We start from the raw sequence: 25,451 nt of genomic DNA, 5'->3' as shown, positions 1-25,451 counted from the left end.
CAAAGATGCCACAATTTTCAAACTACAATGAAGTGAAATAAAAGTTGTTGTATATGTTGGACATGTGCCTTAGGTAAAGTCTTCACATAACTCTTATTATTACTACCACCAAGCGTGATTAAGGTACATAAAAACTTTTTTTGAAAACCCAAACCAAAAGGTGGTACATGAAACAAATAAGTAAAAGTAAAAACTAATGAGGTAGGTCACTCACTGAATGCAATGCAAGCTAAAGCAAAACAGCAGGGCAAAAACCCAGCAAAGAGACTTCCTCCAAGATGGAGTCTGTAAACTAAAAAAGAAGAAATTGAAAGAAGATAGATACAAAACAAACAAAAACTAAAAGAAAGTATATGAAAAGGCAGCAACTTACCGCGCTCCAAAGAATGACAGCATATGGTCACACTCATCAAGTATCAAGTATGCTGGAAAAAATGAACGAAGAAGTCGGCGTCCTTTATTCTGATGCAGGTGTCAAAGGTTAAAAAATGTGCCGCCAGTCTTTGTAGCTTCATAAACTCAAAAATTATTAAACTCTGTTGTACTTATTATAAAAATGAAAAGAAAAAAAATCGAAAAAATCTTGAAGAACTTGAGGTCGCCGTAAAATAAATAAAATAAAATAAAAACAAATCAAAAACTATAAAAGATGAAGCATCTTGATGGCTAAACATTAAAGATAAAAAATCCTGAAAACAAAAGAAAAAGTCATAACACCAGTAACTGACGTCAGTAGCAAAGTAATGAATATGTAAAAGATGCATGTAGGTAAAAAAAAATCTAATAATAAAATGAATTAATAAAGAACAAAAGTGCTATAGTGCTTATCAATTCATTATGAGATACTAAAAATGTCACAGGCTGAAAGAAAATGTAGTACTGCCAGTGTCCAAATCAGAAACCGTAAAAGACTAAACTTCTTGATGGCTAAGCATAAGTGGCCGCGGTGGAGGCGTCGGGCTACTTCTCTCACCCTCCTGTAGTTTCCAACCCCTCCTCCTACCGCAGTCTCACTGCTTCTCGTCCTTCGAAGCTCACTCCATCCGGCTATTCTATCCATTACCACTCAGAGTTGCAGTCATCTACCGTCCCCCTGACAAGCCCCTCTCTTCATTCCTTACTGACTTCGACGCTTGGCTCACCGTCTTTCTTGATCCCGCATCTCCTTCCCTCATTCTTGGTGATTTTAACATTCACGTTGACAACCCATCCAATGCCTACGCTTCTAAATTCCTTACTCTGATATCCTCCTTTAACCTCCGACTATGCTCTACCACCCCTACTCACCGTGATGGCCATTGTCTCGACCTTGTTCTCGTCTCTTCCTACTCACCTTCCAATTTCTGCACCTCAGTCCTTCCTATCTCAGATCATCACCTAATTACCCTCACACTTCATCACCCTCCCCCTCAACCTCGCCCAACTATAACCACGGCCTTCAGGAATCTCCAAGCTGTCGACCCCCCTACCCTATCCTCCCACATCTCCAATCTCTTCCCTTCCATCTCGTCTTCTGAATCTGTCGACACGGCTGTCTCTACCTACAATGAAACTCTCTCCACCGCTCTGGATACCCTAGCACCATCTGTCTCTCGCCCCACTAAGCGCACTAATCCTCAGCCCTGGTTAACCCCCTGCATCCTTTACCTTCGCTCCTGCACCCGATCTGCTGAACGACTCTGGAGGAAATCTCGCACCCTATCAGACTTCACCCATTACAAATTCATGCTATCCTCCTTCCAGTCCTCCCTATTCCTTGCCAAACAGGAATATTATTCTCAATTAACCAATTCTCTTGGCTCCAACCCTCGTCGCCTCTTTGCCACCCTCAACTCCCTACTTAAAGTACCCTCCGCTCCCACCCCTCCCTCACTCTCTCCTCAATCACTAGCTGACCACTTCCGCGATAAAGTGCAGAAGATCAACCTTGAATTCACTTCCAAGCCTTCTCCTCCCCGTGACTTCTTAACCCACTCCCTCAACCAACCTAACCCGGCCTCCTTTTCCTCCTTCCCTGAGATCACCGAAGAGGAAACTGCTCGCCTTCTTTCTTCCTCCAAGTGCACCACCTGTTCCTCGGATCCCATTCCCACCAATCTGCTTACCAACATCTCTCCTACAGTTAACCCCTCAATCTGTCACATCCTCAACCTCTCTCTCTCCACTGCTACTGTCCCTGACACCTTCAAGCACGCAGTAGTCACACCACTTCTCAAAAAATCATCACTTGACCCCACCTGTCCCTCCAACTACCGCCCCATCTCTCTTCTACCCTTCCTCTCCAAATTACTTGAACGTGCTGTCCACAGCCGTTGCTTTGACTTCCTCTCCTCTCAGGCTGTCCTCGACCCGCTTCAATCTGGCTTTCGCCCACTACACTCGACAGAAACAGCACTCTCTAAAGTCTGCAATGACCTGTTCCTCGCCAAATCCAAAGGCCATTACTCCATCCTCATCCTCCTCGACCTATCCGCCGCCTTTGACACCGTCAATCATAATTTACTTCTTGACACACTGTCCTCATTTGGGTTCCAGGGCTCCGTCCTCTCCTGGTTCTCCTCGTATCTTTCCCAACGCACCTTCAGAGTATCTTCTAATGGCTCCTCTTCCACCCCCGTCCCGCTCTCTGTTGGGGTTCCCCAAGGATCTGTCCTTGGACCACTTCTCTTCTCGATATACACCTCTTCCCTAGGCTCGTTGATCTCATCTCATGGTTTCCAGTACCATCTCTATGCCGATGACACCCAGCTTTACCTCTCCACTCCCGACATCACAGTTGAAACCCAGGCCAAAGTTTCAGCCTGCCTTTCCGACATCGCTGCCTGGATGTCCAACCGGCATCTGAAACTGAACATGGCAAAGACTGAGCTCCTTATCTTTCCACCCAAACCCTCTTCTCCTCTTCCCCCACTTTCCGTCTCTGTTGACAACACCCTCATCCTCCCCGTCTCTTCAGCACGCAATCTCGGAGTCATCTTCGATTCCTCCCTCTCTTTCTCTGCCCATATCCAACAGACAGCTAAGACCTGTCGCTTCTTCCTCTTTAATATTAGCAAAATTCGCCCATTCCTCTCTGAACAGACCACCCGAACCCTCGTCCACTCGCTCGTTACCTCTCGTCTTGACTATTGCAACCTTCTCCTCGCTGGCCTCCCGCTTAGCCACCTATCCCCCCTTCAATCTGTCCAAAATTCCGCCGCACGTCTTATCTACCGCGTGAACCGATACTTTCATATCACCCCCCTCCTCAAGTCGCTTCACTGGCTCCCAATCCACTACCGTATACAGTTCAAGCTTCTCCTATTGACCTTCAAGTGCACTCAATCTGCAGCCCCCCATTACCTCTCTACCCTCCTCTCCCCGTATGTTCCCACCCGTAACCTCCGCTCTCAGGACAAATCACTCCTATCTGTACCCTTCTCCACCACCGCTAACTCCAGACTCCGCCCCTTCTGCCTCGCATCACCTTATGCCTGGAACAGACTTCCCGAGCCCATACGCCATGCGCCCTCCCTGCCCATCTTCAAGTCCTTACTCAAGGCCCATCTCTTCTCCCTTGCTTTTGGCGCCTAACACCTTCCCCATTCCTGTTACCTACACTGACTACGTAGTCTGTTACCGTTAGATTGTAAGCTCTCTTGAGCAGGGACTGTCCCTCCCCGTGTTTAAACTTGTACAGCGCTGCGTAACCCTGGCAGCGCTATAGAAATGCTAAGTAGTAGTAGTAGTAGTAGTAGGAAACCATGAAAGAAAAATACAAAAAATGAAAATACAAACTGCCGGTGACTAACGTCAGTAACAAAGTAATGAATATGCAAAAGATACATATAAGTAAAAAGCAACCCACCAGATATAAAAAAACAGATACAAAGGTAATCTAATGATAAAAATACTGTAATGTTTGTTGTCAACTTGACGTCGTCATAAGCATACAGAGTATGTCTCAGGCTGGAGCAAAACGTAGTACTACCGGTCTATTGAATGAATAAGGAGCTGATTCATCTAATGAGCCAATAATGTGAAATAAATAAAGGCACTATATAAAACCTATTAAAATAAGTAAAAACAAATAAGGCTATTAGTCAGACATTGTTACATCGGGAGACGTATTATCAAAAATAATAAAAATGCCAACTAAAACCAAAACTATAAAAAGACCATTATAGAAGCAAAAAATGTAAACAAAAATATCACTGGCTGTCAAATATATATATTCATTACTTTGTTACTGACGTCAGTCACCGTCGGTTTGCCTCTTCCTTTTTTGTATTTTTCTTTTGTTATTTATGCTTAGCCATCGAGACATTTATTCCTTTTTTGTCTTTTTTGTGTTTTTCTTTTATGGTTTCCACTTGACTAAATGACTTGATGACTAAGCTTAAGTAACAAGATACAACAAACAAGACAAGGATTGGATCCAGATGAGTCAAGGAAAGTGAAGGAAAGGGCCTAGAACTGGAACCCAGGCAGAACAAGGCAAGACTCTGAACTAGATTAAAACTGGGTCCAGAACCCAGGCAGAACAAGGCACGGAAGTAATTAGATTGTAAGCTCTTTTGAGCAGGAACTGTCTCTTTATGTCCAGTGTACAGCGCTGCGTATGTCTAGTAGCGCTATAGAAATAAGTAGTAGTGGTATTAGTAAGTTAAAACTGGATCCAGAAAAGACAAGGCAAGGCCTAGACACCAATGACAAAGCAGACAGGCAGGACATAAGCTGGATCCAGACGAGGCAAGGAGAGCAAGACAACAGGGCTAGAACTGAACCAGATAGGAGCAGGGCAAGACACAGATACAAGGCTAGAACTAGGTCAGACAAGGCTAGGCAGGGCAAGAATCGTTTCCAGACATGAGAAAGAGGAGAACAAGACAAGGCAGAAGACACGACAGATGGAGCAGAACAAGACAAGGCAGAAGACATGGCAGACTGAGCAGAACAAGACTAAGAGACCTCCTTATAAAGTTCCTCACTGATGATGTCAGAACCTTTGGTGTCCTGGAAAGGCTTGGATGCAGGAACATCAGAGTGAGGCTTGGATAACAGGGAAACGGGCAGCAGATGCATCAATGCAGGGATAAGGCAGTCCAAAGAAGCCGCAGAGCCTGACCACTGGAATAAAGGTGAGTCTGGACGCGGGGCACAGCCACGGCCGTGACACCTTGTTATTGACAGCAGCACAGATCTTGGAAGGAATAGCCTGAATGCAGGAATCAGAAATGGAAGGTATACCAACATGCAATAGCAGTGTATCATGCTCATGAAGACAGAAAACTGGTTTTGTTGTTTCAGCAAGCTCCCATTTGCAAAACCACCATTTCATAGGATATGTATGGTTATTACTCACCTCAATAAGCATATCTTTGAGCCTGTGGAATCAGCAGAGCTGAAATAACTCTTTTGGAGCGTTCACGTTTTCTTTTGAAAAAATGCAAATACAAACAACCAGCAAAGCAATGATGGGCAAACAGTGTTACATATCCAACTTCCACAGCCCAACCCAACCTGGAAAAGCCTCATGGTCCACTGTCGACGTCACAAAGGTGGGAGACCCCACCAAACCTGCAAAAAGGCACCCAAGTCTTTTTTTTTTGTTTTGTTTTCCCCCCTCCCCCCCGGGTGATAAGCTTGAACATAAGATAAATATGGTCCAGTTCAGAAAGAAGCCGCTCCCACGGTGGAAGATCCACATACTTCCAAGCTGATGCCAGGCAGAGAGATCCTGCTATAGCAACCAGAGCCACCAATTGATGCACGTTGTTCTCAAGGCCCATAAAAAAAGGTTTAGGACCGAGTGCCAGGAGACAGCAAAATAAATAAAGCGGGGTAAAACAACCATCTTAGCATCACTAATCAGCCTGGTCCAAGAGATCCGTAACCTTTCCTAACACTCTAAATCCACTAAGACCATTTGCAGTAGGGGAGGATGTTTAACCTCAAACAGCCGAGCAAGGTTTGCAGGGATGGTCACTCTGAGATAGGATCTGGGTGCCAGCCCAGCCAAACAGAAAAACAGTTTGGAGAATACCAATGCGTCACCCGGGCAGAAAGATTTAACAGCTCAGATTTAGCAAGATTGACCTGGAAACCGGACGCCGCCCCATAAACCGAAAGTTGGGCCATGATAGCTGCAAGGGACAGCTGCGGTTCCACAACTATAAAGAGCACATTATCTGCATAGATGAGCACTATATTTTCCTGCTCCTCCACTCGGATACCACTAATATGCCCATTCTCATGCACACACTGAGCAAGCAGCTCTATCACTAAAGCAAAAATCAGAGGGAACGGGGCAGCCCTGCTGGGTGCCCTGCTAAAGTGGAAATTGAGTCGTATAAGTGCCATTAATTGTGAGGGAGGCCACGGATTAGCGTAAATAAGCGCCAACCAGCACAAAAAAGAGTCAGCAAAACCAAACGTCTGTAGGATTGCCATCATAAAGGGCTAGAGATGTTAGAAACGCCGTATGCAGAGTGACTATGATGTGCTCAACCAGGTTTAAGAAACACAGGATGATGTCTGGTACACAACAATGAAAAGTGATTGATCCACACGAACAAGAAAGGGCAAAAACCGCTGTAAGTGATTGGCAAAATAGATGTAAAGATTTTGTAGTCCACACCCAAGAAAGAGATGGGCCAATAAGCACATTGGATGACCTCCTTCCCGGGTTTCAACAGTAAGATGATGCCCGCTTGATGAAAGGAAAGGGGGAGCTCCGCCTCCATCACCAAAGAACTGTATGTCTGATCCAATGGGTCCACCAGATTGGCGGAGAACGCTTTATAGAACCGATTAGTAAACCTGTTGAGACCAGGTGACTTCACTGAAGGCAGATTATAAATCACCCACGAGACCTCTGCATCATCAGTCAGTCGCGATAACTTCTCCACCTCCCCTGCCCGCAGTTGAGGCAAAGTAAGTCCATGAAGGTTGCAGTATCCTCCAGGAAAACTCAGGCATGTAAAGCACCTGATAGAAACGCACAGACTCCTGGTGGATCTCCGCATCCACTGTGAAAGAGCACCCTCGATGTGAACAGTAGTATTTCAGGTTTGATACTTCCACAGTTTGAGTCAACAGGCAACTCACTTTATCCTCTCCCCCCCCCCCCCCCCCCCCCCCATTCAAAATAATCCTGCTGGGTACACTGGCGCGCACATGCAGTGTCTTCCAACTCCAAAACGCGAAGATCATGCTGCTGGTGTTCCAGTGATCGGAGAACTTTCCCATCAGTGGATGCGCTTTTATGCACCTGCTCCAGTTGCTGAATTTCTGCCTGCAACCCATCCATACGGAGCTGATGCCCCTTATAGCGGTAACTGCCCGCATATAAACCTTGAAGCATTCCCATAAGGTTACAGAACCAACTTCCCCTGTGTCATTAAATGCAAAATACTCCTGCACTTCTTACTCCAAGATAGGAAAGACCCGGGGATCAGATAGTAATTGGTCTTTGAACCGCCAGTACCGCTGACTGCCAGAGAGCTAAGCACATGACAAGCCCAATGTGATTGGAGCATGATTGGACCACACCCGGGGTTTGATAGTAACATCTGAACCTGTGAGAAAATGGCGTGCTCCAGGAGCCATAGATCAATTTGTGAAGAATGTTAATGTTGAATTCCCTTCAACACCTGAAAATAGGTTTGGAGTGGATTACAATTCAAAATAAAATGAGTCTACAAAATTGGGAATTCACAATATGATAGTTAAGTTAATATAAAGAAACATAGCATCAGCAATTAATTAGAAAGCACATATTTTCTAAATAGATTCACCTTTAAAAGTGTGCAAAAAGATAAGTAATTGACAGGGGTCCATTGGACTTCCAGGGTGCTACCAATTGGGGAGTGGGGGACCACCAGGGCTGACAGTGATAGCCGGCATCTTGGACATTTGCTGAAAAGTTTTCTTTAACACATCTTTTGAGTTCATTCGCCAGGCAGCTTCCTTCCCGTAACGCCCCAAAATCTCCCTCATGCTCATTGCTGTGACCACACTTAAATTTATACGTCATTGGCGTTGAGCATGAGGGAGCTGTTCAGCTGTGCTGATTGGGCGGAATTTCTCCAGCATTGTTGAGAACAGCGGCAGAGTTTTGAGCAACTGGGCATTGGTGTGCTTCTTAAAGGTGAGGCTGCTGCAATAGTTCTATAGTCTGAATCTAGTTCACAATGAATAAATGTCAGTCAAAAAGGTAAGCAAAGTTAGAAAATGTTAGCAAAGGATTGGAGAATATCTTATCTGTCGCTTCATGGCGTGCTTATGCCTTGCACAATTTTGGTTGCCATGTCTGAAGATGATATAGTGGAACTGAAGAAATTAGAGGAAGGTGAACAAAATGTTAAAAGGGATATATTGGCTCCCCTATGAGAAAAAGCCAAACAGATTAGGGCTCCTTGTCTTAGAAGACAGTTAAGGGAAAATATTGGAGATGTATAAAATCATGAGTGGAGGTAATAATTTTTTTATTTTTGAAAGGGTAGAGACACTCCATGAAGTTATTACATACCACTTTTAAAACAATAAGTTGTGAAATTCATTGTCGGATGGTGTAAAAGCTTTTAAAGCAGTTTGGACAGTTCCAGAGGAAACGTGCATAAACATTATTCTCCAAAGACAAGCAGGCTGATATTCTCACAAGTGGGTGACGCCACGTCGGCACCGGAGGATTTTAAAGCAAAATCTAAAAAGCTCTTCTATGGCGTTCTGTCGCGCGAGCGATCGCACTGCGCATGTGCGCACACCTCTTCCCGCTCGCTGTGCGGGCACGCCCCTCAGTTTTTCTTTTTCCGCGTCTGAGGAGACACGGAGTTCGTTAGTGCTTCGTGTTTTCTTCAGGTCCTCGGAGTAAAATCTCTTTTTTTATTAAAACTTAACAAATGGCTCTTGAGAGCTGTGAGAGCCTGCTTCAGCACACCACTGTCTTTAAGCCTCACAAGTGGTGAAGGTGTATGTCACAGGAGAAAAGCAGGAGCCTAAGCAGGTGCAACCCTGGTGAATGGGCAACCTGGTGACACAAAATCAGTGGTGTAACCTTTGAAGTGAGTCTCCACCTGCCTCGGCGTCTCCTGCTTTGCAGGTCATTCGGGCGCATCGGCGGATGTGTCTTGGGCCGGATCATCTCCCTGTGAAGCGCAAGTAGTGTCTCAAAGACGAGACGTATGCTACTTGTCAGGGATGCCCGAAGGAGATCAATTCTGGAGTCAGACAGAGACCGATGCACGCTGGGTATAGTTATGCATCGAGTAGGTCTCCACCTGCCTCGGCGCCTCCTGCTTGGCAGGTCATTCGGGCGCATCAGCGGGTGTCGGTACCATCGGTGCCCAGAGCTTTGCTCCCTCTGTTATGGAGGTATCCGGGCTTCAGACATCAGTCGGTGCCGAGAGCGTTGCTCCCTCTGTTATGGAGGTATCCGGGCTTCAGACATCAGTCGGTGCCGAGAGCGTTGCTCCCTCTGTTATGGAGGTATCCTGGCATTGGATGTCGATACACCGGTACCAGGTATCAACGGTGCCATCGGTACTGGGTATCATCGGTGCCATCGGTACCGGGTGTCATGGGTACCGTCGGTACCGAGTATCATCGGTACCATGGGTGCCGTCGGTACCGAGTACCATCGGTGCCATGGGTACCGTCGGTGCCGAATATCATCGGTGCATCGGTACCGAGGAGTATCGGTACCAGGAACATTGGTGCCATGGTCGGTGCCATGGGTCCCGTTGGTACCAGGTATCATCGGTACCATGGGTCCCGTCGGCACCGGGTATCATCGGTACCTTGGGTGCCGTCGGTACCGAATGTCATCGGGGCATGGGTGTCGTCGGTACCAGGTATCATGGGCACCATCGGCACCAGGTATCATGGGCACCATCGACCATCGGTACCAGGTATCATCGCCCATCGGTACCGAGTACCATGGGTACCATCGGTATCGGGTGTCGTCGGTACCATGGGTATCAGGTATCATGGATACCGTCGGTACATGAGTACCATCGATACCAGATATCATGACCAGGTACCATCAGTGCCATTGGTACCAGGTGTCATGAGCACCGTCGGTACCATGTGTACCATCGGTACCGTCGGTGCTGTTGGTGCCGGATATCATGGGTACCATCGGTACCACATGTCATGGGTACCATCGGTACCAGGTATCATGGGTACTATCGATACCAGATATCATGACTATCATCGGTACCAAGTACCATGGGTACCATTGGTACCGGGGGTCATCGGTACCATGTGTATCATCGGTACCGTCGATGCCATGGGTACTATCAGTACCATCGGTCACATCTCTGTTATGGAAGTCATCTGGCAGTCTGGTTTCGATTCCCTTGCATTTCCAGATTTTGTCCTTGGCTTCGGGACCATGGATACCATTGGATGCCATGGGTGCTACCGCCTCCTGCGGCATCTAGCTTTTCACCTGGTCTCCTTCACCGATGCTGCCTCTGGTAGGGGTGTTTGCGGCCTACTGGGGCAACTTCTCGACCCCGTCGTAGACCTTACCGCGCCTCCATATCGGACGCGTTTGGATCTGAGCTGCTCGGTTTGAGTAGTTAGCTCAGTTCAATGATGGTTCATCTGATGAACATGAAGGTCATGGGGTTTTCTCTGCTGAGAATCCTCTAGATCTTCTATCTGTCTTGACATTACAGTGGAGATTGTGAATCAGCCCAATGCCCAGATGCTCGAGGTCCTGGACTACCATCTTCTCCTGACTCTTCTGCCACTCAGAACAGATAGGAGTTCTAAGAACTTGCTTCGGCGCCCCCGGGGCCAGAGCATACATCCTTAGCCTCTTTTGGAGAATGGCGTACCAGGCTGGCATGATCGCGTCCACAATCAAGTCCTGCCAGATCTTTACGAGCATTCCCACCGGAGTAGGCTAAACCTTTTCACCAAGTGGTCAGGTAGCACACGGTGGTTCCTGTCCAAGGGCATTTTCGACACTTGTAATGTAACACCTACATTTCTGATCTAGGTACAGTGATGCGCAGACTCTCATGACTGTGTGCCTCTCACCTGGAGGAGGAGACTCAGCAGAAAATTGTAGATATGCTGTGCATACACTTCCTCACCTCGGAAGTTCTTTAGAGAGAAGAGTAGTTTTCCTTGTGCCTTAAGGGGTCGTACCTATACTCCTACTTCTCGACAGCCGGTTCAGGCTATGCCTCAGCACGCTCGTTCTAGTCAGCGGCGTGCACCTAATCAGGCCCCTGCTGCTATTCCGCAGGAACCAGAGAGGGGTTTTTGACTGGCTCCAATTCAGCATAGCCACTATAAAAAATAAATAAATAAATAAATAAATAAAATGTCCGTACCGGCCAATCTGCCTGTCGGGGGGGAAGTTTAAATTTTCTCCACCAAAGGTGACTTCTTTTATCCTCCAACCGGTGGGTTTTTTCAAATAGTCCGGTTAGGATACATTCTCAATCTGGAATCAAACCCTCCACATTGTTCATTGGGAGCTTAATCCTTTAGCTTCCATCAAAAGTGAGTACTTGCAGAGGAACTCTCTGCCTTTCTCAGCGCCAATGCAGTCGAGCCCGTTCCACCAGGGCAAGAAGGGTTGAGATTCTATTCCAGGTCCTTCCTTGTGGGTTGTGTCCCATCATAGACATAAGGGGCCTAAACAGATTTTGGTTCAGGATGCTTTCCCTGGGCATCCTTCTTCCCATACTTAAGGAAAACGATTGGTTATGCTCTCTGGACTTACAGGATACTTATACTCTCTTTGCATCCAGAATATGTTTTTTCCTAGTGCCTAGCTGTTGTTGCAGCGTATCTTCGTGGACTGGGAGTGCATGTGTTCCCTTAACACGATGATTGCCCGTCTCAACAGATTACAGCACAGTAAATATTGAGACTTCTAGACACATGGCTTCCACAGTTCACGTAACTCCCATGGCACTTTTGCACATGACATCCGCTCAGTGCATCCTAGCTTCCCAGTGGTATCAAGTTTAGGGTATCTAGAGGATGTAACCCAACTGTTCGCCAGTCTTCGGAATTCCCCTCAGAGGTGGTTAATTCTCTCCATTTTGATTCTGAGGCGTCCCGTCCACCTTACTCAGTCAAAAGCTGCTGACGAAGGTTGCATCCATCCTGACTATCCAACCAAATTATTTTAATTCAACCAAACAATCGGGTTGTGATGTACTCGATAACAAAGGACTACTGGATCTTGCCCTCTGAGTCAGGATGCCATGCAAATGTAGCGGTGGGCCCGCAACGCGGCATGTTTTCTCCAAGCCACTTATCTAATTGGCGTAAACAGCAGTCTGGCCGACAGGCTGAGCAAGATAATGCTACAGTCATGGTTGTTGAGCATGCCTATAGTTTCGATAGATCTTCCGGAAGTGAGATACCCCCTCAGTGGATCTTTTTACTACTTAGTCCAATCGCAAAGTCCCTCAGTTCTGTTCCAGGCTGCAGGTTCACGGCAGGCTACCATCGGATGCCTTTCTCCTTCTTTGGGGGACAGGTTTTCTGTATGCGTATCCTCCCATACATCTGGTGGAAAAGACTTTGCTGATTCTCAAGCAAGATTGTGGAGCCATGATTCTGATTGCTCCTTTCTAGCTGCGTCAGATAGGATTCCCTCTTCTTCTGGAGTTGGAATGTTTTCCAGCTCTCATTACGCAGAACGAGGGGGCACTTCTACATCCCAACCTCCAATCTCTGGCTCACATGGTCTGGATGTTGAGAGTGTGGGTTTCGTTGAGTTTTCCAGAGAGTGTCTCCCGACTCTTGCTTGCTTCCAGAAAAGATTTCACAAAGAGGTGTTATTCTTTTTCATGGAAGAGGTTTGCCATCTGGTGTGACAGCAAGGCCCCAGATCCTGCCTCTTGTCTTATACAGACCTTGCTTGAGTTCTTTCTACACCTGTCTGAGTCTGGTCTCAAGACCAACTCTGTCAGTATTCATCTTCGTGCAATAAGAGCTTATCATCAACGTGTAAAAGGTCAGCCTTTAGCTGTCCACTTCATGACAGGTTTATTTCTCCCCCAATATTGAGAGAATTCCTTGTATGTGTCTAGGGGGGATTCTTTCTGTTGGGCTTAGCACCCCCAATGATTTTGACAGTTGGCTCTTCTGCTTCGGTCAGAGCCCCTATCACTCCTTATCCAGTATCTTGGGGTCTCAATGTTGTTTTCATCCAGCTGCTGCAAGCTCAATTCGGGCCACTGGATTCCTGCCATCTGAAGTATTGGACCTGGAAGGTCGTTTTCCTTAGTGGCTGTTCCTTCAACTCATAAGGTCGGTGAGCTTCAGACTCCAGTAGCTCAAGTGCCTTACCTTACTTCTCATCTTAACAGAGTAGTTCTCCGCATGCAGATCTTACTGGCGCTGGTATCAGAGTACCAGCTGATCCAGTCAATTGTCTTGCCAACATTCTTTCTCCCTCATCTTACAAGCCCTGGCGAAAGCAAGCTGCGCACTTTTTGCGTGGAGCAGACGAGCTCCCTCGGACGGTCCGCCCAGTTATTTATTTCTTTTAATGCCAGTTGCTGTCGGAAACCGCATCATTTCTTCTTGGCTAGCAGATTGCATCTCCTTCATTTTTGTCCAAGCTGGACTGACTCTAGAGGGCCATGTCACGGCTCACAAAATTAGAGCCATGGCTGAGTCGGTGGCTCATCTAAGATCAGTCACTATTGAAGAGATCTGCAAAGCTGCGGCGTGGTCATCAGTCCACACATTCACATCTCACTACTGCCTTCAGCAGGATAGCCGACGCGTCAGTCGGTTTGGGCAGTCGGGGCTGCAGAACTTATTTGGGGTTTAGAATCCAGCTCCAACCCTCCTAAGCCCATTTTTGTTCTGTTCCAGGCTACACTCATTTAGATGTTTCATCTTTTCAGGTCAATTTTTATTCTGGCCTCACCGTTGCGAGACTCAATTGACCACTGTTTGTTGTGTTGTGTAAGCCTGGAAGCTAGGGATACCCCACTTGTGAGAATATCAGCCTGCTTGTCTTTGGAGAAAGAGTAGTTACTTACCTGTAACAGGTGTTCTCCGAAGACAGCAGGCTGCATATTCTCACAAACCCTCCCACCTCCCCTTTTGGAGTTGTCTCCTCCATCTTTTGGATTTAACTGAGGGGCGTGCCCGCACAGCGAGCGGGAAGAGGTGTGCGCACATGCGCAGTGCGATCGCTCGCGCGACGGAACGCCGTAGAAGAGATTTTTAGATTTTGCTTTAAAATCCTCCGAGGCCGACGTGGCGTCACCCACTTGTGAGAATATGCAGCCTGCTGTCTTCGGAGAACACCTGTTACAGGTGAGTAACTACTCTTTAATCAGGTAGACTTGGAAGCCCAAGCTAAGAACCACTTGTCTAAAATAAGTTATGTAGAGAATTCATTTGGGTAAGCACTTGTAGAAGGTCTTTTCAGTTACTAGTCAACTTCCCCATCAATGTTCTCTGGGCTGTCTTGAAAACACAGCAGTTTAGTGAAAATGGTTCAAACTTCTTCACTTATGACTACTTAAGCCTGCTTGTTAACAGCAAAAGTGTAGTTGCTTATCTGTAATGGAGGTTCTCTGTGGACAGCAGGATAAATCACACACAGACCCAGGCACTATACTAAGTGTTTGATTCCTAAGCTGTGCAATAGATTGAGGGGTCTCCTATAGCAGTATTTATGCAGGAAGTCATGTATACTCAGAAAAACCTAGATTTTGATGAGGCCTGAGAGCTGATCCATGTTGGCACCTTTGGATGTCAGCCACTTGTGTGTCCAATTTATCCTGCTGTGTACAGAGAATCTGTTACTGGTAAGCAATTACACAAACTCAGTAAAAGTATGTAATTTGTAACCCGGCTACTAAAATGTATTTTTACCTGTTAGCATTTCAATTATTCTCCATTCTCTGGATTGGCGAGACTGATAAGCTTGCATGTCTTATTTTTCAGTCTGAAAAACTACTGGGAGATTTTCTTCATTGTTTACAGTCTCGCTATACAGGGGCTTACGACAGTGAGCTGCTGGATGACCTGTCTTGCTTGCTTTGTGTTACATTTCCTCATAAGAATAAACAGATCCGGAATCACACCATCCAGTTCTGGAATGCAACGTTTGCTAAAGCTACAGTGTTAAGATATCATGAAGCTCTTAGGTATGATATTTAATGTTTATTTATTCCAGAACTTGATAATACCGCCTTTACAGTGTGTTTCTTCTTTTGCTGTCCCTGACCTGCTGTTTTTTGGCATGGCAACAAGTCACTGGTGTAGCACAGAGTGATTGATAGAATAAGTGCGTCATTTCAAAATCACCAAAAGAAATGGACCTTGACTAATGTGTCTAACGTGATGCCTGCTGATAGAGAAGTAAGGGACAAGTCATTTTGAAACACCTTCATCATCCATAGAAATGCTGTTAAGGCTCACCCTCTACAGCACTGGTCCTCTTTTCCTCCCCCAGCAGTGAAACACATCACTTCAGAGACATACCTGTTTTCTGACTAATGGGTTTACTGTTCTTCACTACAACTTAGTCGGAAGCAATCCTAATGGTTAGTGTAGTAGGCTGAGGTCCTGGGGAACTGGGTTAAGTTTATAAATAACTAGTAAAAAAGGCCCGTTTCTGACACAAATGAAACGGGCGCTAGCAAGGTTTTCCTCGGAGTGTGTATGTTTGGGAGAGTGTATGTGAGAGTGACTGTGTGAGAGTCAGAGTGAAAGTGTGAGTGTGTGTGTGTGTGTGAGAGAGAGAGTGAGTCTGGGTGTGAGTGTGTTTGTGAGAGAGTGTGTGTGCAAGTGTGTATGTGAGACACAGTGTGAGAGAGAGTGTGTGTGTGTGTGTGTGCGAGAGAGAGAGTGTGTGTGAGACACAGATTCTCTGTGAGAGTGAGTGTATGAGACCAAGCGAGTGTGTGAGTGACTGTGTGGCACATAGAGAGTGAATGTGATACAGTGTGAGACAGAGTGTGTGAGAGTGAGAGTCAGAAAGACATTGTATATGAGAGAGAGAGTGTGAGCCTTGCCCTCCCAATCCTTGCCCATCTGTCCCCTGCCCCCTCCATTCATCCTTTTCCAGCAATTCCCCTCTCTCCCTGAGCCCTGCCCTCCCAATCCATGCCCATCCATGCTCCTGTCACCTGCCCCCTCCATTCATCCCTATCCAGCAATTCCCCTCTCTCCCTGAGCCCTGCCCTGCAATCCTTATCCATCCATGCCCATCTGTCCCCTCCATCCCTATCCAGCAATTCCCCTCTCTCCCTGAGCCCTGCCCTCCCAATCCATGCCCATCCATGCTCCTGTCACCTGCCCCCTCCATTCATCCCTATCCAGCAATTCCCCTCTCTCCCTGAGCCCTGTCCTGCAATCCATATCCATCCATGCCCATCTGTCCCCTCCATTCATCCCTATCCAGCAATTCCCCTCTCTCCCTGAGCCCTGTCCTCCCAATCCATGCCCATCCATGCTCCTCTGTCCCCTGCCCCCTCCATTCATCCCTTTCCAGCAATTCCCCTCTCTCCCTGAGCCCTTCCCTCCCAATCCATGCCCATCCATGCTCCTCTGTCCCCTGCCCCCTCCATTCATCCCTTTCCAGCAATTCCCCTCTCTCCCTGAGCCCTGCCATCCCAATCCATGCCCATCCATGCTCCTCTGTCCCCTGCCCCCTCCATTCATCCTTTTCCAGCAATTCCCCTCTCTCCCTTCCATGACCCCCTCTCGCATCCATGCTCCTCTCTTTCCCATGTCCCAGCCTGGCCCGCCCTCTTCTCCCCCCCCCCCCCTTCGCATCCATGCCCCCCCCCTTCGCATCCATGCTGTCGTTTCTCCCCTGCCCTCCCGCTCCCATTGTTCAACTTTACTGCCCACCCTCTTCTCTCCCCCCAACATCCCTTTTTTTTTTTCCTTTTTAAATTTACCTCGGTGGCGGTTCTGGCAGCGCAGCGTCAGGGAAGGAGGTGGCGCTCCCGACGTCTAGCCTTCCCTTCGCTGTGTTCCGCCTTCTTCTGACATCATCCTTGACGTCAGAAGAAGGCGGAACACAGCGAAGGGAAGGCTAGAGACGTCGGGAGCGCCGCCTCTTTCCCTGACGCTGCGCTTTGTTTGTTTTTTTTTCCGCCCTCGACGTAATGACGTTTGCCCTCGACGTCATGACGTTTGACGCGAGGGCGGGGCAGAGACGGCTGGCAGCATGGCTGGCTTCACACCATGAATCCACGAACCCTACAGAGAGTGTTTGAGTGGCTTCAGAACGTTGTCTTCAGAACGTTCACGGTGCGTTTTATTATATTAGATGTGAAAGGAAAAGGAGAAAGTACAACACCATATGCAAACTCTTCAAAATTACTCTGTGAAGTGAGAACATATTGGTCGCAAATTTAATTACTCATTCAATGGAAGGAAAAAGCCTCAGAGCTCAGTTACAACCACATATAACACTGTGGATTGTCAAACTTCAGGGCAACCTGCCTTACAGCCATAAAAACCTTTCAGTGACGAGGGCAAATGTTTCTCTTGCCACTGCATCTGGATGATATGGATCAATCTTAAACAAAATAATAAAAGAGCAAACTATCACAATGCTGATATGAGCAACACTTATGAAGGAAATCGCCACAACACAAAAGACTTGCATTTAAGGCGGCACTCACTAAGTTGAACCCTAATGGAAATGTATCTGTATAATGTTTTAGATATTCATTGGTTGCCAAGTCTATCAATCCGTGCACCTGACTACGGGAGGCAGAAAAATACTTAATGATGCACATTAATAAAAATGCCAGTCAGTCTTCAACTTCAAACCTTTGGGAGCTTCTGTAGCAAGAGTGAAAATCCAATATTGTTCTCTTCTCAGTAATAAGTATCTATCCCCTTCACAGTCCACAATATATGATATAAAGCAAAGCATTGTAATGATAATTCATGTAAACAGTCTAAACAATGTGCACTGTAGGTTCTTCTGTTCTATATAGTTTTAAGCAACTTTCCATATCATCATGCTGATCAATCCATAGACTGGTGGGTTGTGTCCATCTACCAGCAGGTGGAGATAGAGAGCAAAGCTTTTGCCTCCCTATATGTGGTCATGTGCTGCCAGAAACTCCCCAGTATGTTCTCTATCTCAGCAGGTGGTGGTCACACACAGCAGCAGCTCTGGCTAGGTCTCCAAGCCTAATTTTTAGGTTTTGTTGAGTATCTGGGGTTGAGGGCTCTTCTTGAGCAAGTGCAAACCTGGTGGCGCCAGGTCCCTCCTTTTCTCCCCTCTCCCGCTGGCTCCGTTAAAAAAAAAAAAAAAAAAAATTTTGGACGTCCTTAAGGGCGTTTATTTCGACGTTTATTTAAACGTTTATTGCAGCTACTCACTGGGACACCAGGTCGTTACAGCTCGGAGCGAGAAGCAGGTAATTTTTACCTTTTTATAGCGGGCAGGGGGTTCCCCGATCGATCTCCACGTGGCCTATGGCGTCGGAGGGCGAGGGCGCGAAGAATCGCTCCCCGGACCGCTTGTGCGCTTCTAGCGGGGATGCGGGGGTTTTAAAGTCTGATTCGCCCTTGTTGGGTGTCAGTTTGGAGGCCGGTCAGTGTCCCGGGTCTTTCTCTGGTGCGGCGGTTTTTCCCGCCATAAACGCCCATCCCCCGCTGCTCGCCTCCGCCATCTTGGCCGGCCACTCTGCTCGGACGCCTTCTTCTTGGGCCGCCCTTGAGCTGGGAGACGTTCATGCCATGGCCGCCCTTGATTTCGGCGACGGCAAAAAAGCGGCTAAAGTTAAGCGCCGTTCTTCCCGCGCAGCTCCTTCGCGGAGTGTCGCGCCGGACACCATCTTGGATGCACAGCATGTTTCTCCCCCGCTCTTGCGAGCGCCGGTTGAGGGTGCATCTAGGGCTGTGTGGCCCAGGCTGCTGAAATACACAGTCTGGGGGGTTTCTCCCCCGAGTTTATTTTGCTGCTGCATCAGGCCTTCCTTATGCAAAACGCTGCCCCTTCTCCCTTGTCCGACAAAGGGGTTGAGGCCCCCGGAAGTAAACGCCCTCAGGTGGATTCCCAGGGCTTAGAGGACTCTGTCTCCTCTGATGTAGATGAGGGCAGCGTATCTGAGTTCTCCCAACGGTCCTTTGGGGATTCCTTGGAGGAGACGGATGGAGCGGATGACCCCTCTGCAGCGCGGATTTTTCCCTCAGAGGATTTGCCCAACCTGTTAGTGCAGGCCATGAGCATTTTGAAGATTTCCTCTCCAGAGGACGTCTCTCCCTCAGCCCCTGTTGGCTCCGCCATTATGCTGGGGACGAAGCGCCCGCCTAGAACCTTCCACGTGCATGATGCCATACACACCTTAATTTCGGCTCAATGGGATGTCCCGGAAGCGAGCCTCAAAGTGGCTAGGGCTATGTCCCGCCTCTATCCTTTGCCTGAAAGTGAATGTGAGGCCTTTCTTTGGCCTACCGTGGATTCTTTAATCACTGCGGTGACTAAGAAAACGGTGTTGCCGGTGGAAGGTGGCACGGCCCTAAAGGACGCCCAAGACAGAAGATTGGAGGCGGCCTTAAGGTCGTCCTTCGAGGCGGCTGCCTTAAGTTTGCAGGCCTCAGTTTGCAGCTCCTATGTGGCCAGGGCGTGCCTGACGATTGTGCAGCGGGCTCCCCCCTCGGATCCTTCCTTGAGGGCTGATTGGCCGGCCCTGGAATCGGGCTTGGCTTATTTGGCAGACTTACTGTATGATGTCTTGAGAGCCTCAGCTAAAGGTATGGCTCAGACAATCTCTGCGCGGCGCTGGCTTTGGCTGAAACATTGGTCTGCTGACCACGCCTCTAAGTCCCGCCTGGCTAAGTTGCCTTTTAAAGGCAAGCTGCTCTTTGGGGTCGAGCTGGACAAAAGTGTGACCGATCTCGGCACGTCTAAGGGCAAGAGGTTACCAGAGGTCAGGGCTCGGGCCAGTGCTCGCCCCGGTAACTCCAGAGGATGGTTTCAGGAAGCCCGTCGGTACCGCCCGGGCAAGTCGGGCTCCTCTGCCCCCTCTTTCTTCAAGAGGAACTTCTCCCCCAAGCAGCATTCCTTTCGCAGAGACTGCCGTCCCGGAGGTGCGCCCTCCGGTCCTCCCCCAGGGTCTCGTACCCAATGACGGGGTCCTGGTCCATGGCCCAGTGCAGATTGGAGGACGCCTGTCCTCGTTTCTGGGCGAGTGGACCAGAGTAACTCCAGACGCTTGGGTGCTGGAAGTCATCAGAGACGGCTACAAGCTAGAGTTCTGCCAACCCTTAAGAGACGGGTTTGTACTCTCTCCCTGCAAGTCTCCGGTCAAAGCTGTGGCAGAGCAGCAGACCTTGGACAATCTGATCCGCCTGGGTGCGGTCGTTCCGGTGCCAGAAAATCAGCTTGGCAAGGGACGTTACTCCATTTACTTTGTGGTACCAAAGAAAGGAGGTTCTGTACGGCCTATCCTCGACCTCAAAGGGGTCAATCGGGCCTTGAAAGTTCGGCACTTTCGCATGGAGACTCTCCGCTCTGTTATAGCGGCAGTGAAGGCAGGGGAGTTCCTGGCATCCTTGGACATCAAGGAAGCGTACTTGCATATTCCCATCTGGCCTCCTCATCAACGCTTTCTGCGTTTTGCAGTCCTGGGCCGACACTTCCAGTTCAGAGCCCTCCCGTTCGGGTTGGCTACTGCTCCGTGGACCTTCTCCAAAGTAATGGTGGTCATCGCGGCCTTCCTGCGAAAGGAAGGAGTACAAGTCCATCCTTATCTGGACGACTGGTTGATCCGAGCCCCCTCTTATGCAGAGTGCGGCAAAGCTGTGGACCGGGTGATTGCTCTTTTGAGCTCCCTGGGGTGGATCATCAACTGGGAGAAAAGCCAGGTGCGCCCGACTCAGTCCCTGTAGTATCTGGGAGTTCGATTCGACACCCAAGTGGGCAGTGTTCCTGCCAGACAATCGGATTGTCAAACTTCAGGCTCAGGTGGACCAGTTCCTAGTAGCCTCTCCTCTTCGGGCTTGGGACTATGTGCAGCTGTTGGGCTCTATGACGGCCACGATGGAAGTAGTGCCCTGGGCCAGGGCTCATATGAGACCACTACAACACTCTCTGCTGCAGCGCTGGACTCCGGTGTCAGAGGATTATGCTGTGCGCCTTCCCTTGGACCCAGCAGTGCGCAAGGCGCTGAGCTAGTGGCTGAAGACAGACAGGTTGTCTGCAGGGATGCCTCTTGTGACCCCGGAGTGGATTGTCGTCACGACGGATGCCTCTTTGACGGGCTGGGGAGCCCACTGCATGGGAAGGACAGCGCAGGGGCTCTGGTCTCCTGCAGAGGCAAAGTGGTCTATCAACCTCCTGGAACTCAGAGCCATTCGGTTGGCGCTTTTGGAGTTCCTCCCGGTACTGGCGTTGAAGCCAGTATGGGTCCTGTCGGACAATGCCACGACTGTGGCCTATGTCAACCGCCAGGGAGGTACCAAGAGCGCCCCTCTAGCCAAGGAAGCCATGATTCTATGCCAGTGGGCGGAAGCGAACCTGGAACAGCTGTCAGCGGCCCACATTGCCAGAGTCATGAATGTCAAGGCGGACTTTCTCAGTCGCCATACCTTGGATCCCGGAGAGTGGCAGTTATCGGCTCAGGCGTTCTTGGACATCACGAAGCGCTGGGGCCAGCCGAGCCTAGATCTGATGGCGTCATCGGCCAATTGCCAAGTGCTGCGCTTTTTCAGCAGAGGACGGGACCCTCGATCTCTGGGAGTAGATGCTCTTCTCCAACAGTGGCCGACACAAGAGCTTCTCTATGTGTTCCCGGCTTGGCCCATGTTGGGCAGGGTACTAGACCGGGTGGCAAAGCATCCGGGCCGGATAATCCTGGTGGGTCCGGACTGGCCCAGACGTCCCTGGTATGCGGACTTGATCAGGCTCTCAGTGGACGACCCTCTGCGGCTGCCAGTGGAGCAGGGCCTGTTGCATCAGGGTCCCGTGGTGATGGAGGATCCCTCCCCCTTTGGTCTTACGGCCTGGCTATTGAGCGGCAGCGTCTGAGCAAGAAGGGCTTCTCAGACAAGGTCATCGCCACTATGCTGAGAGCGAGGAAGCGCTCTACTTCTACTGCTTACGCCAGGGTTTGGCGTACCTTTGCAGCGTGGTGAGAAGCAGGCTCACTTTCTCCCTTCACTGCTCTAATTTCTTCAGTGCTGGCATTCCTGCAAGAAGGTCTGGAGAAAGGCCTGTCGCTCAGTTCCCTTAAAGTCCAGGTAGCGGCTCTGGCTTGCTTCAGGGGCCGCCTGAAGGGTGCTTCCCTGGCTTTGCAGCCAGATGTGGTACGTTTTCTCAAGGGAGTTAATCACCTGCGCCAGGGGGTCACGTGACGCTATGCACAGGAGCAGACGTTAGACGAATTGCTCCTGCCTTTTCAAGAATCGAGTTGAAAAACTCACCCTAAAACCGTCTAATTGTTATCGGCAAGAGGAAGCCTTTGGAAACGATAGAGAACTAAATTATCATCGACTCAGAAGCTAATGGCGACTAAATCCACCAGAAAAGAGAAAGATAAGAATCGACTGGCTGAGGACACGATGGCGGCGCCGGTGAGCCCGGGAACTTCAGCGGTTGGATCCGCATGGGCCGCCGAGATAGTGGGCGAAGTCACTCAAGCCTTGGAAGCTATTTTGGAGAAAAAACTCAGCTCATTGGACACTAAACTAGAATCGTTACATAAGTGTAACCCAAATTCAGCTAGATATGGCGACTTATCAACAGCGTGCCAGTGATACTGAAGATCGCGTTGGTACTTTAGAATCAGAAGTAAATCAGATGAAAAAAACACTTGCCTCATAAGAAGAAAAACTTGAGGACTTAGAAAACAGATCAAGACGAAATAATCTTCGTATGGTGGGTCTGGCAGAGGGGCAAGGAGATCGAGACTTAAGCAGATATTTGGAAACATGGCTAGCAGAGGAACTCGAGCTGCCGGAGTCTCTAGGCCCGCTGAAAATTGAAAGAGCCCACCGCTTAGGCCAAAAGCAGACGGCGGAAGGCAGACCACGAGTGGTCATTTGCAAAATTTTAAACTTTGCCCATAAAAATGCGATCTTGCAGGCCTTAAGGAATGGGAAAGAGCTGCACAGTGGAAATCGCAAAGTGTTATGCTTTCAAGATTACTCAGCAGCAGTGGCAGCACAAAGGAAAAAGTTTTCGCCAGTCTGCTCTGAACTTGTCAACCGGAAAGTTAAATTTGCACTGCTATACCCGGCGAAATTGAGAGTTAATCATCACTCGGGAATAAAACTGTTTGACTCAGTGGAAGCAGCAAAACGTTTTGTACAACAGATGGAAATTGGACAATAATGCGGCGACATGCTGTGATGTTATAAAATCAGAGACTGAGAATTATTTGCAGGGGGATTGACCACGGATTATAGACGCATCAAGAAATCATATGAATCTTGCATATAGCTCTTAACGATATGTCCCATTGGGGAAACTAAGTGAGAGAATTAATATGTGAGACTGTACTAAATAGCTAATGAGAAGATCGCAGAGACCAGGTATATGACAGCTGCGGATAAATGATGCTGGAATTTGGACTAATTTAACAAATCTTAACAATTGAAGAAGGCATTACAATTCGTCAACCTGGTAATAATAGACAGAAGTAAAAGTGAACTGTTTATCACTGCTTCATGTATCGTATAATGAAGGGGAGATAACTATCTGATAGAGATGGAAATGAGACAATTAGAAGAGAAAAGATAGATAATTCAATTGATAAGAAAGATTAAACCCGGTAAAGAAATGTGTGATAGAATGGATAAGATAGCACGATGGAAATATAGATTAATATGGTTAGATGAAGAATGAAAATCTGTAACGTTGAAGTGTCAACGGGTGAGCAACCATAAAGAGCTTAATTATTAAGAGGGGAGGAGGGGTGTCGGAAGTGATCCATTTTCCTTAGGGAACAGAAGGGGTAAAAGAGGGGGAACTGGGAGGGAACGGGAGGAGGGAGGATATTGGGCTAAGAAAGGGGAGGGGGGGCGGGGATTAACTCAATTTGTACTAAAGGTGAGATTATCACAATTTGTAGAAGACCGATACTTGAGAGAGGGAGGCTGGAGGCTGGGCTGGCCTCTCTCAAAAAGAGAAGATGAATCTGATACAGATTGGAGGGTAAAACATTAAGGTAGCCTCATGGAACGTAGGAGGTATTCACTCCCCTATTAAGCGATCCAAGATTTTGAGACAGCTTAAACGTCTTGGAACAGATATAGCGTTGTTACAAGAAACGCACTTGTCAGATGTTGAGCACACTAAACTGGCTAAGTGGTGGGTTGCGGATTGTGTGGCAACGGCGGCCTTGGGCCGGAAAGGGGGGGTGGCAATACTTTTTAGAAAAGGAATAGCTGTCCAGGTGCACAAAACGATAAAAGTTCTGGAAGGCCGGTTTGTACTCTGCATTGCCACATTAAATAGACAAAAAATAATTTTGGGTAGTATATATGCTCCTAACACGCTAGATTTAAAATTTTATAAAAGATTGCTTAGGCAGATCACTCAACTAGAGCCATTGCCCTTATTGCTGGGAGGCGATTTTAATATGACTTGGGACCCTATACTGGATAGATCACATCCCCCGGCCGATTTAAGGCGGATTAGTACTAGAGGATTGCCGGATCTATGTACAACACTCGGGCTAATAGATGTTTGGAGGACACTACACCCACTAGACAAAGAATATACACACCAATCTAGAGCACATGGCACCTCAGCCAGAATTGACTATTTGCTAGCTTCCCACACACTATTAACAGATATTACTGAGGCACATATAGATCCTTGTGTTATATCGGATCATTCAGTGATTAGAATGTGCTGGACTGGGGGAGGAGCAGAAGAGAAGTTAAATAGTTGGACGTTTCCGGCATACTTGTTCAGAGACACACGATTTGGGCTGCAGGCTAAATGGACTGAATATAAGCACTTTAATGAGGGCACGGTTGATAGTTCCACCAGCTTCTGGGAAGCTGCGAAGGCAGTATTAAGAGGGGAAATAATAAGTTATGTGGCACAATATAAACGTGCAAGAGATAGGGAAATTGTGCGGCTTGAAAAGCGACTAGTTAAGTTGAATAGACAATATGGTCTAACCCCATGTAATAAGATCAGACAAGAGGTGATGGAATTATAAACAACTTTGAATTCCCTGATACATGATAGAGAACTGAAATCTCAAGCCTATTATCGCTTTCAATTATATAAGCATGGAAATAAAGGAGGCAAATTTCTAGCTAGACTTATAGCATCTAAATATTCATCCAAAAATGTAACAGCTATTAAAAACAAAGAGGGGAATTATCTTCACACTAATAGAGAGATTAGATCAGCGTTCCAGACATATTATCAAAGCCTTTATAAGGCGTCGGAACAAGAGGGACTTCCGGGTGAGCTATTTTTAGATGGGGTCCAGACCCCTAAATTACAAGTTAGGGATAGTACTCAACTGAAT

The 25,451-nt window shown here is 48.0% G+C and overlaps 1 protein-coding gene across 1 annotated transcript in view; it reads left to right on the top strand.

Annotated features, from left to right (window-relative positions):
• RIF1 (replication timing regulatory factor 1) overlaps positions 1–25,451 on the top strand; it is a 270,093-nt gene that overhangs the window by 116,775 nt on the left and 127,867 nt on the right. Inside the window, 1 exon segment of the mRNA XM_030210901.1 lies at positions 14,929–15,131. Within this exon segment, the coding sequence (XP_030066761.1) occupies positions 14,929–15,131 (203 nt within the window).

This window comes from Microcaecilia unicolor, chromosome 7, assembly GCF_901765095.1.
Source record: "Microcaecilia unicolor chromosome 7, aMicUni1.1, whole genome shotgun sequence".
NCBI lineage: Eukaryota > Metazoa > Chordata > Amphibia > Gymnophiona > Siphonopidae > Microcaecilia > Microcaecilia unicolor.
This window is presented reverse-complemented; position numbering and strand designations above follow the sequence as displayed.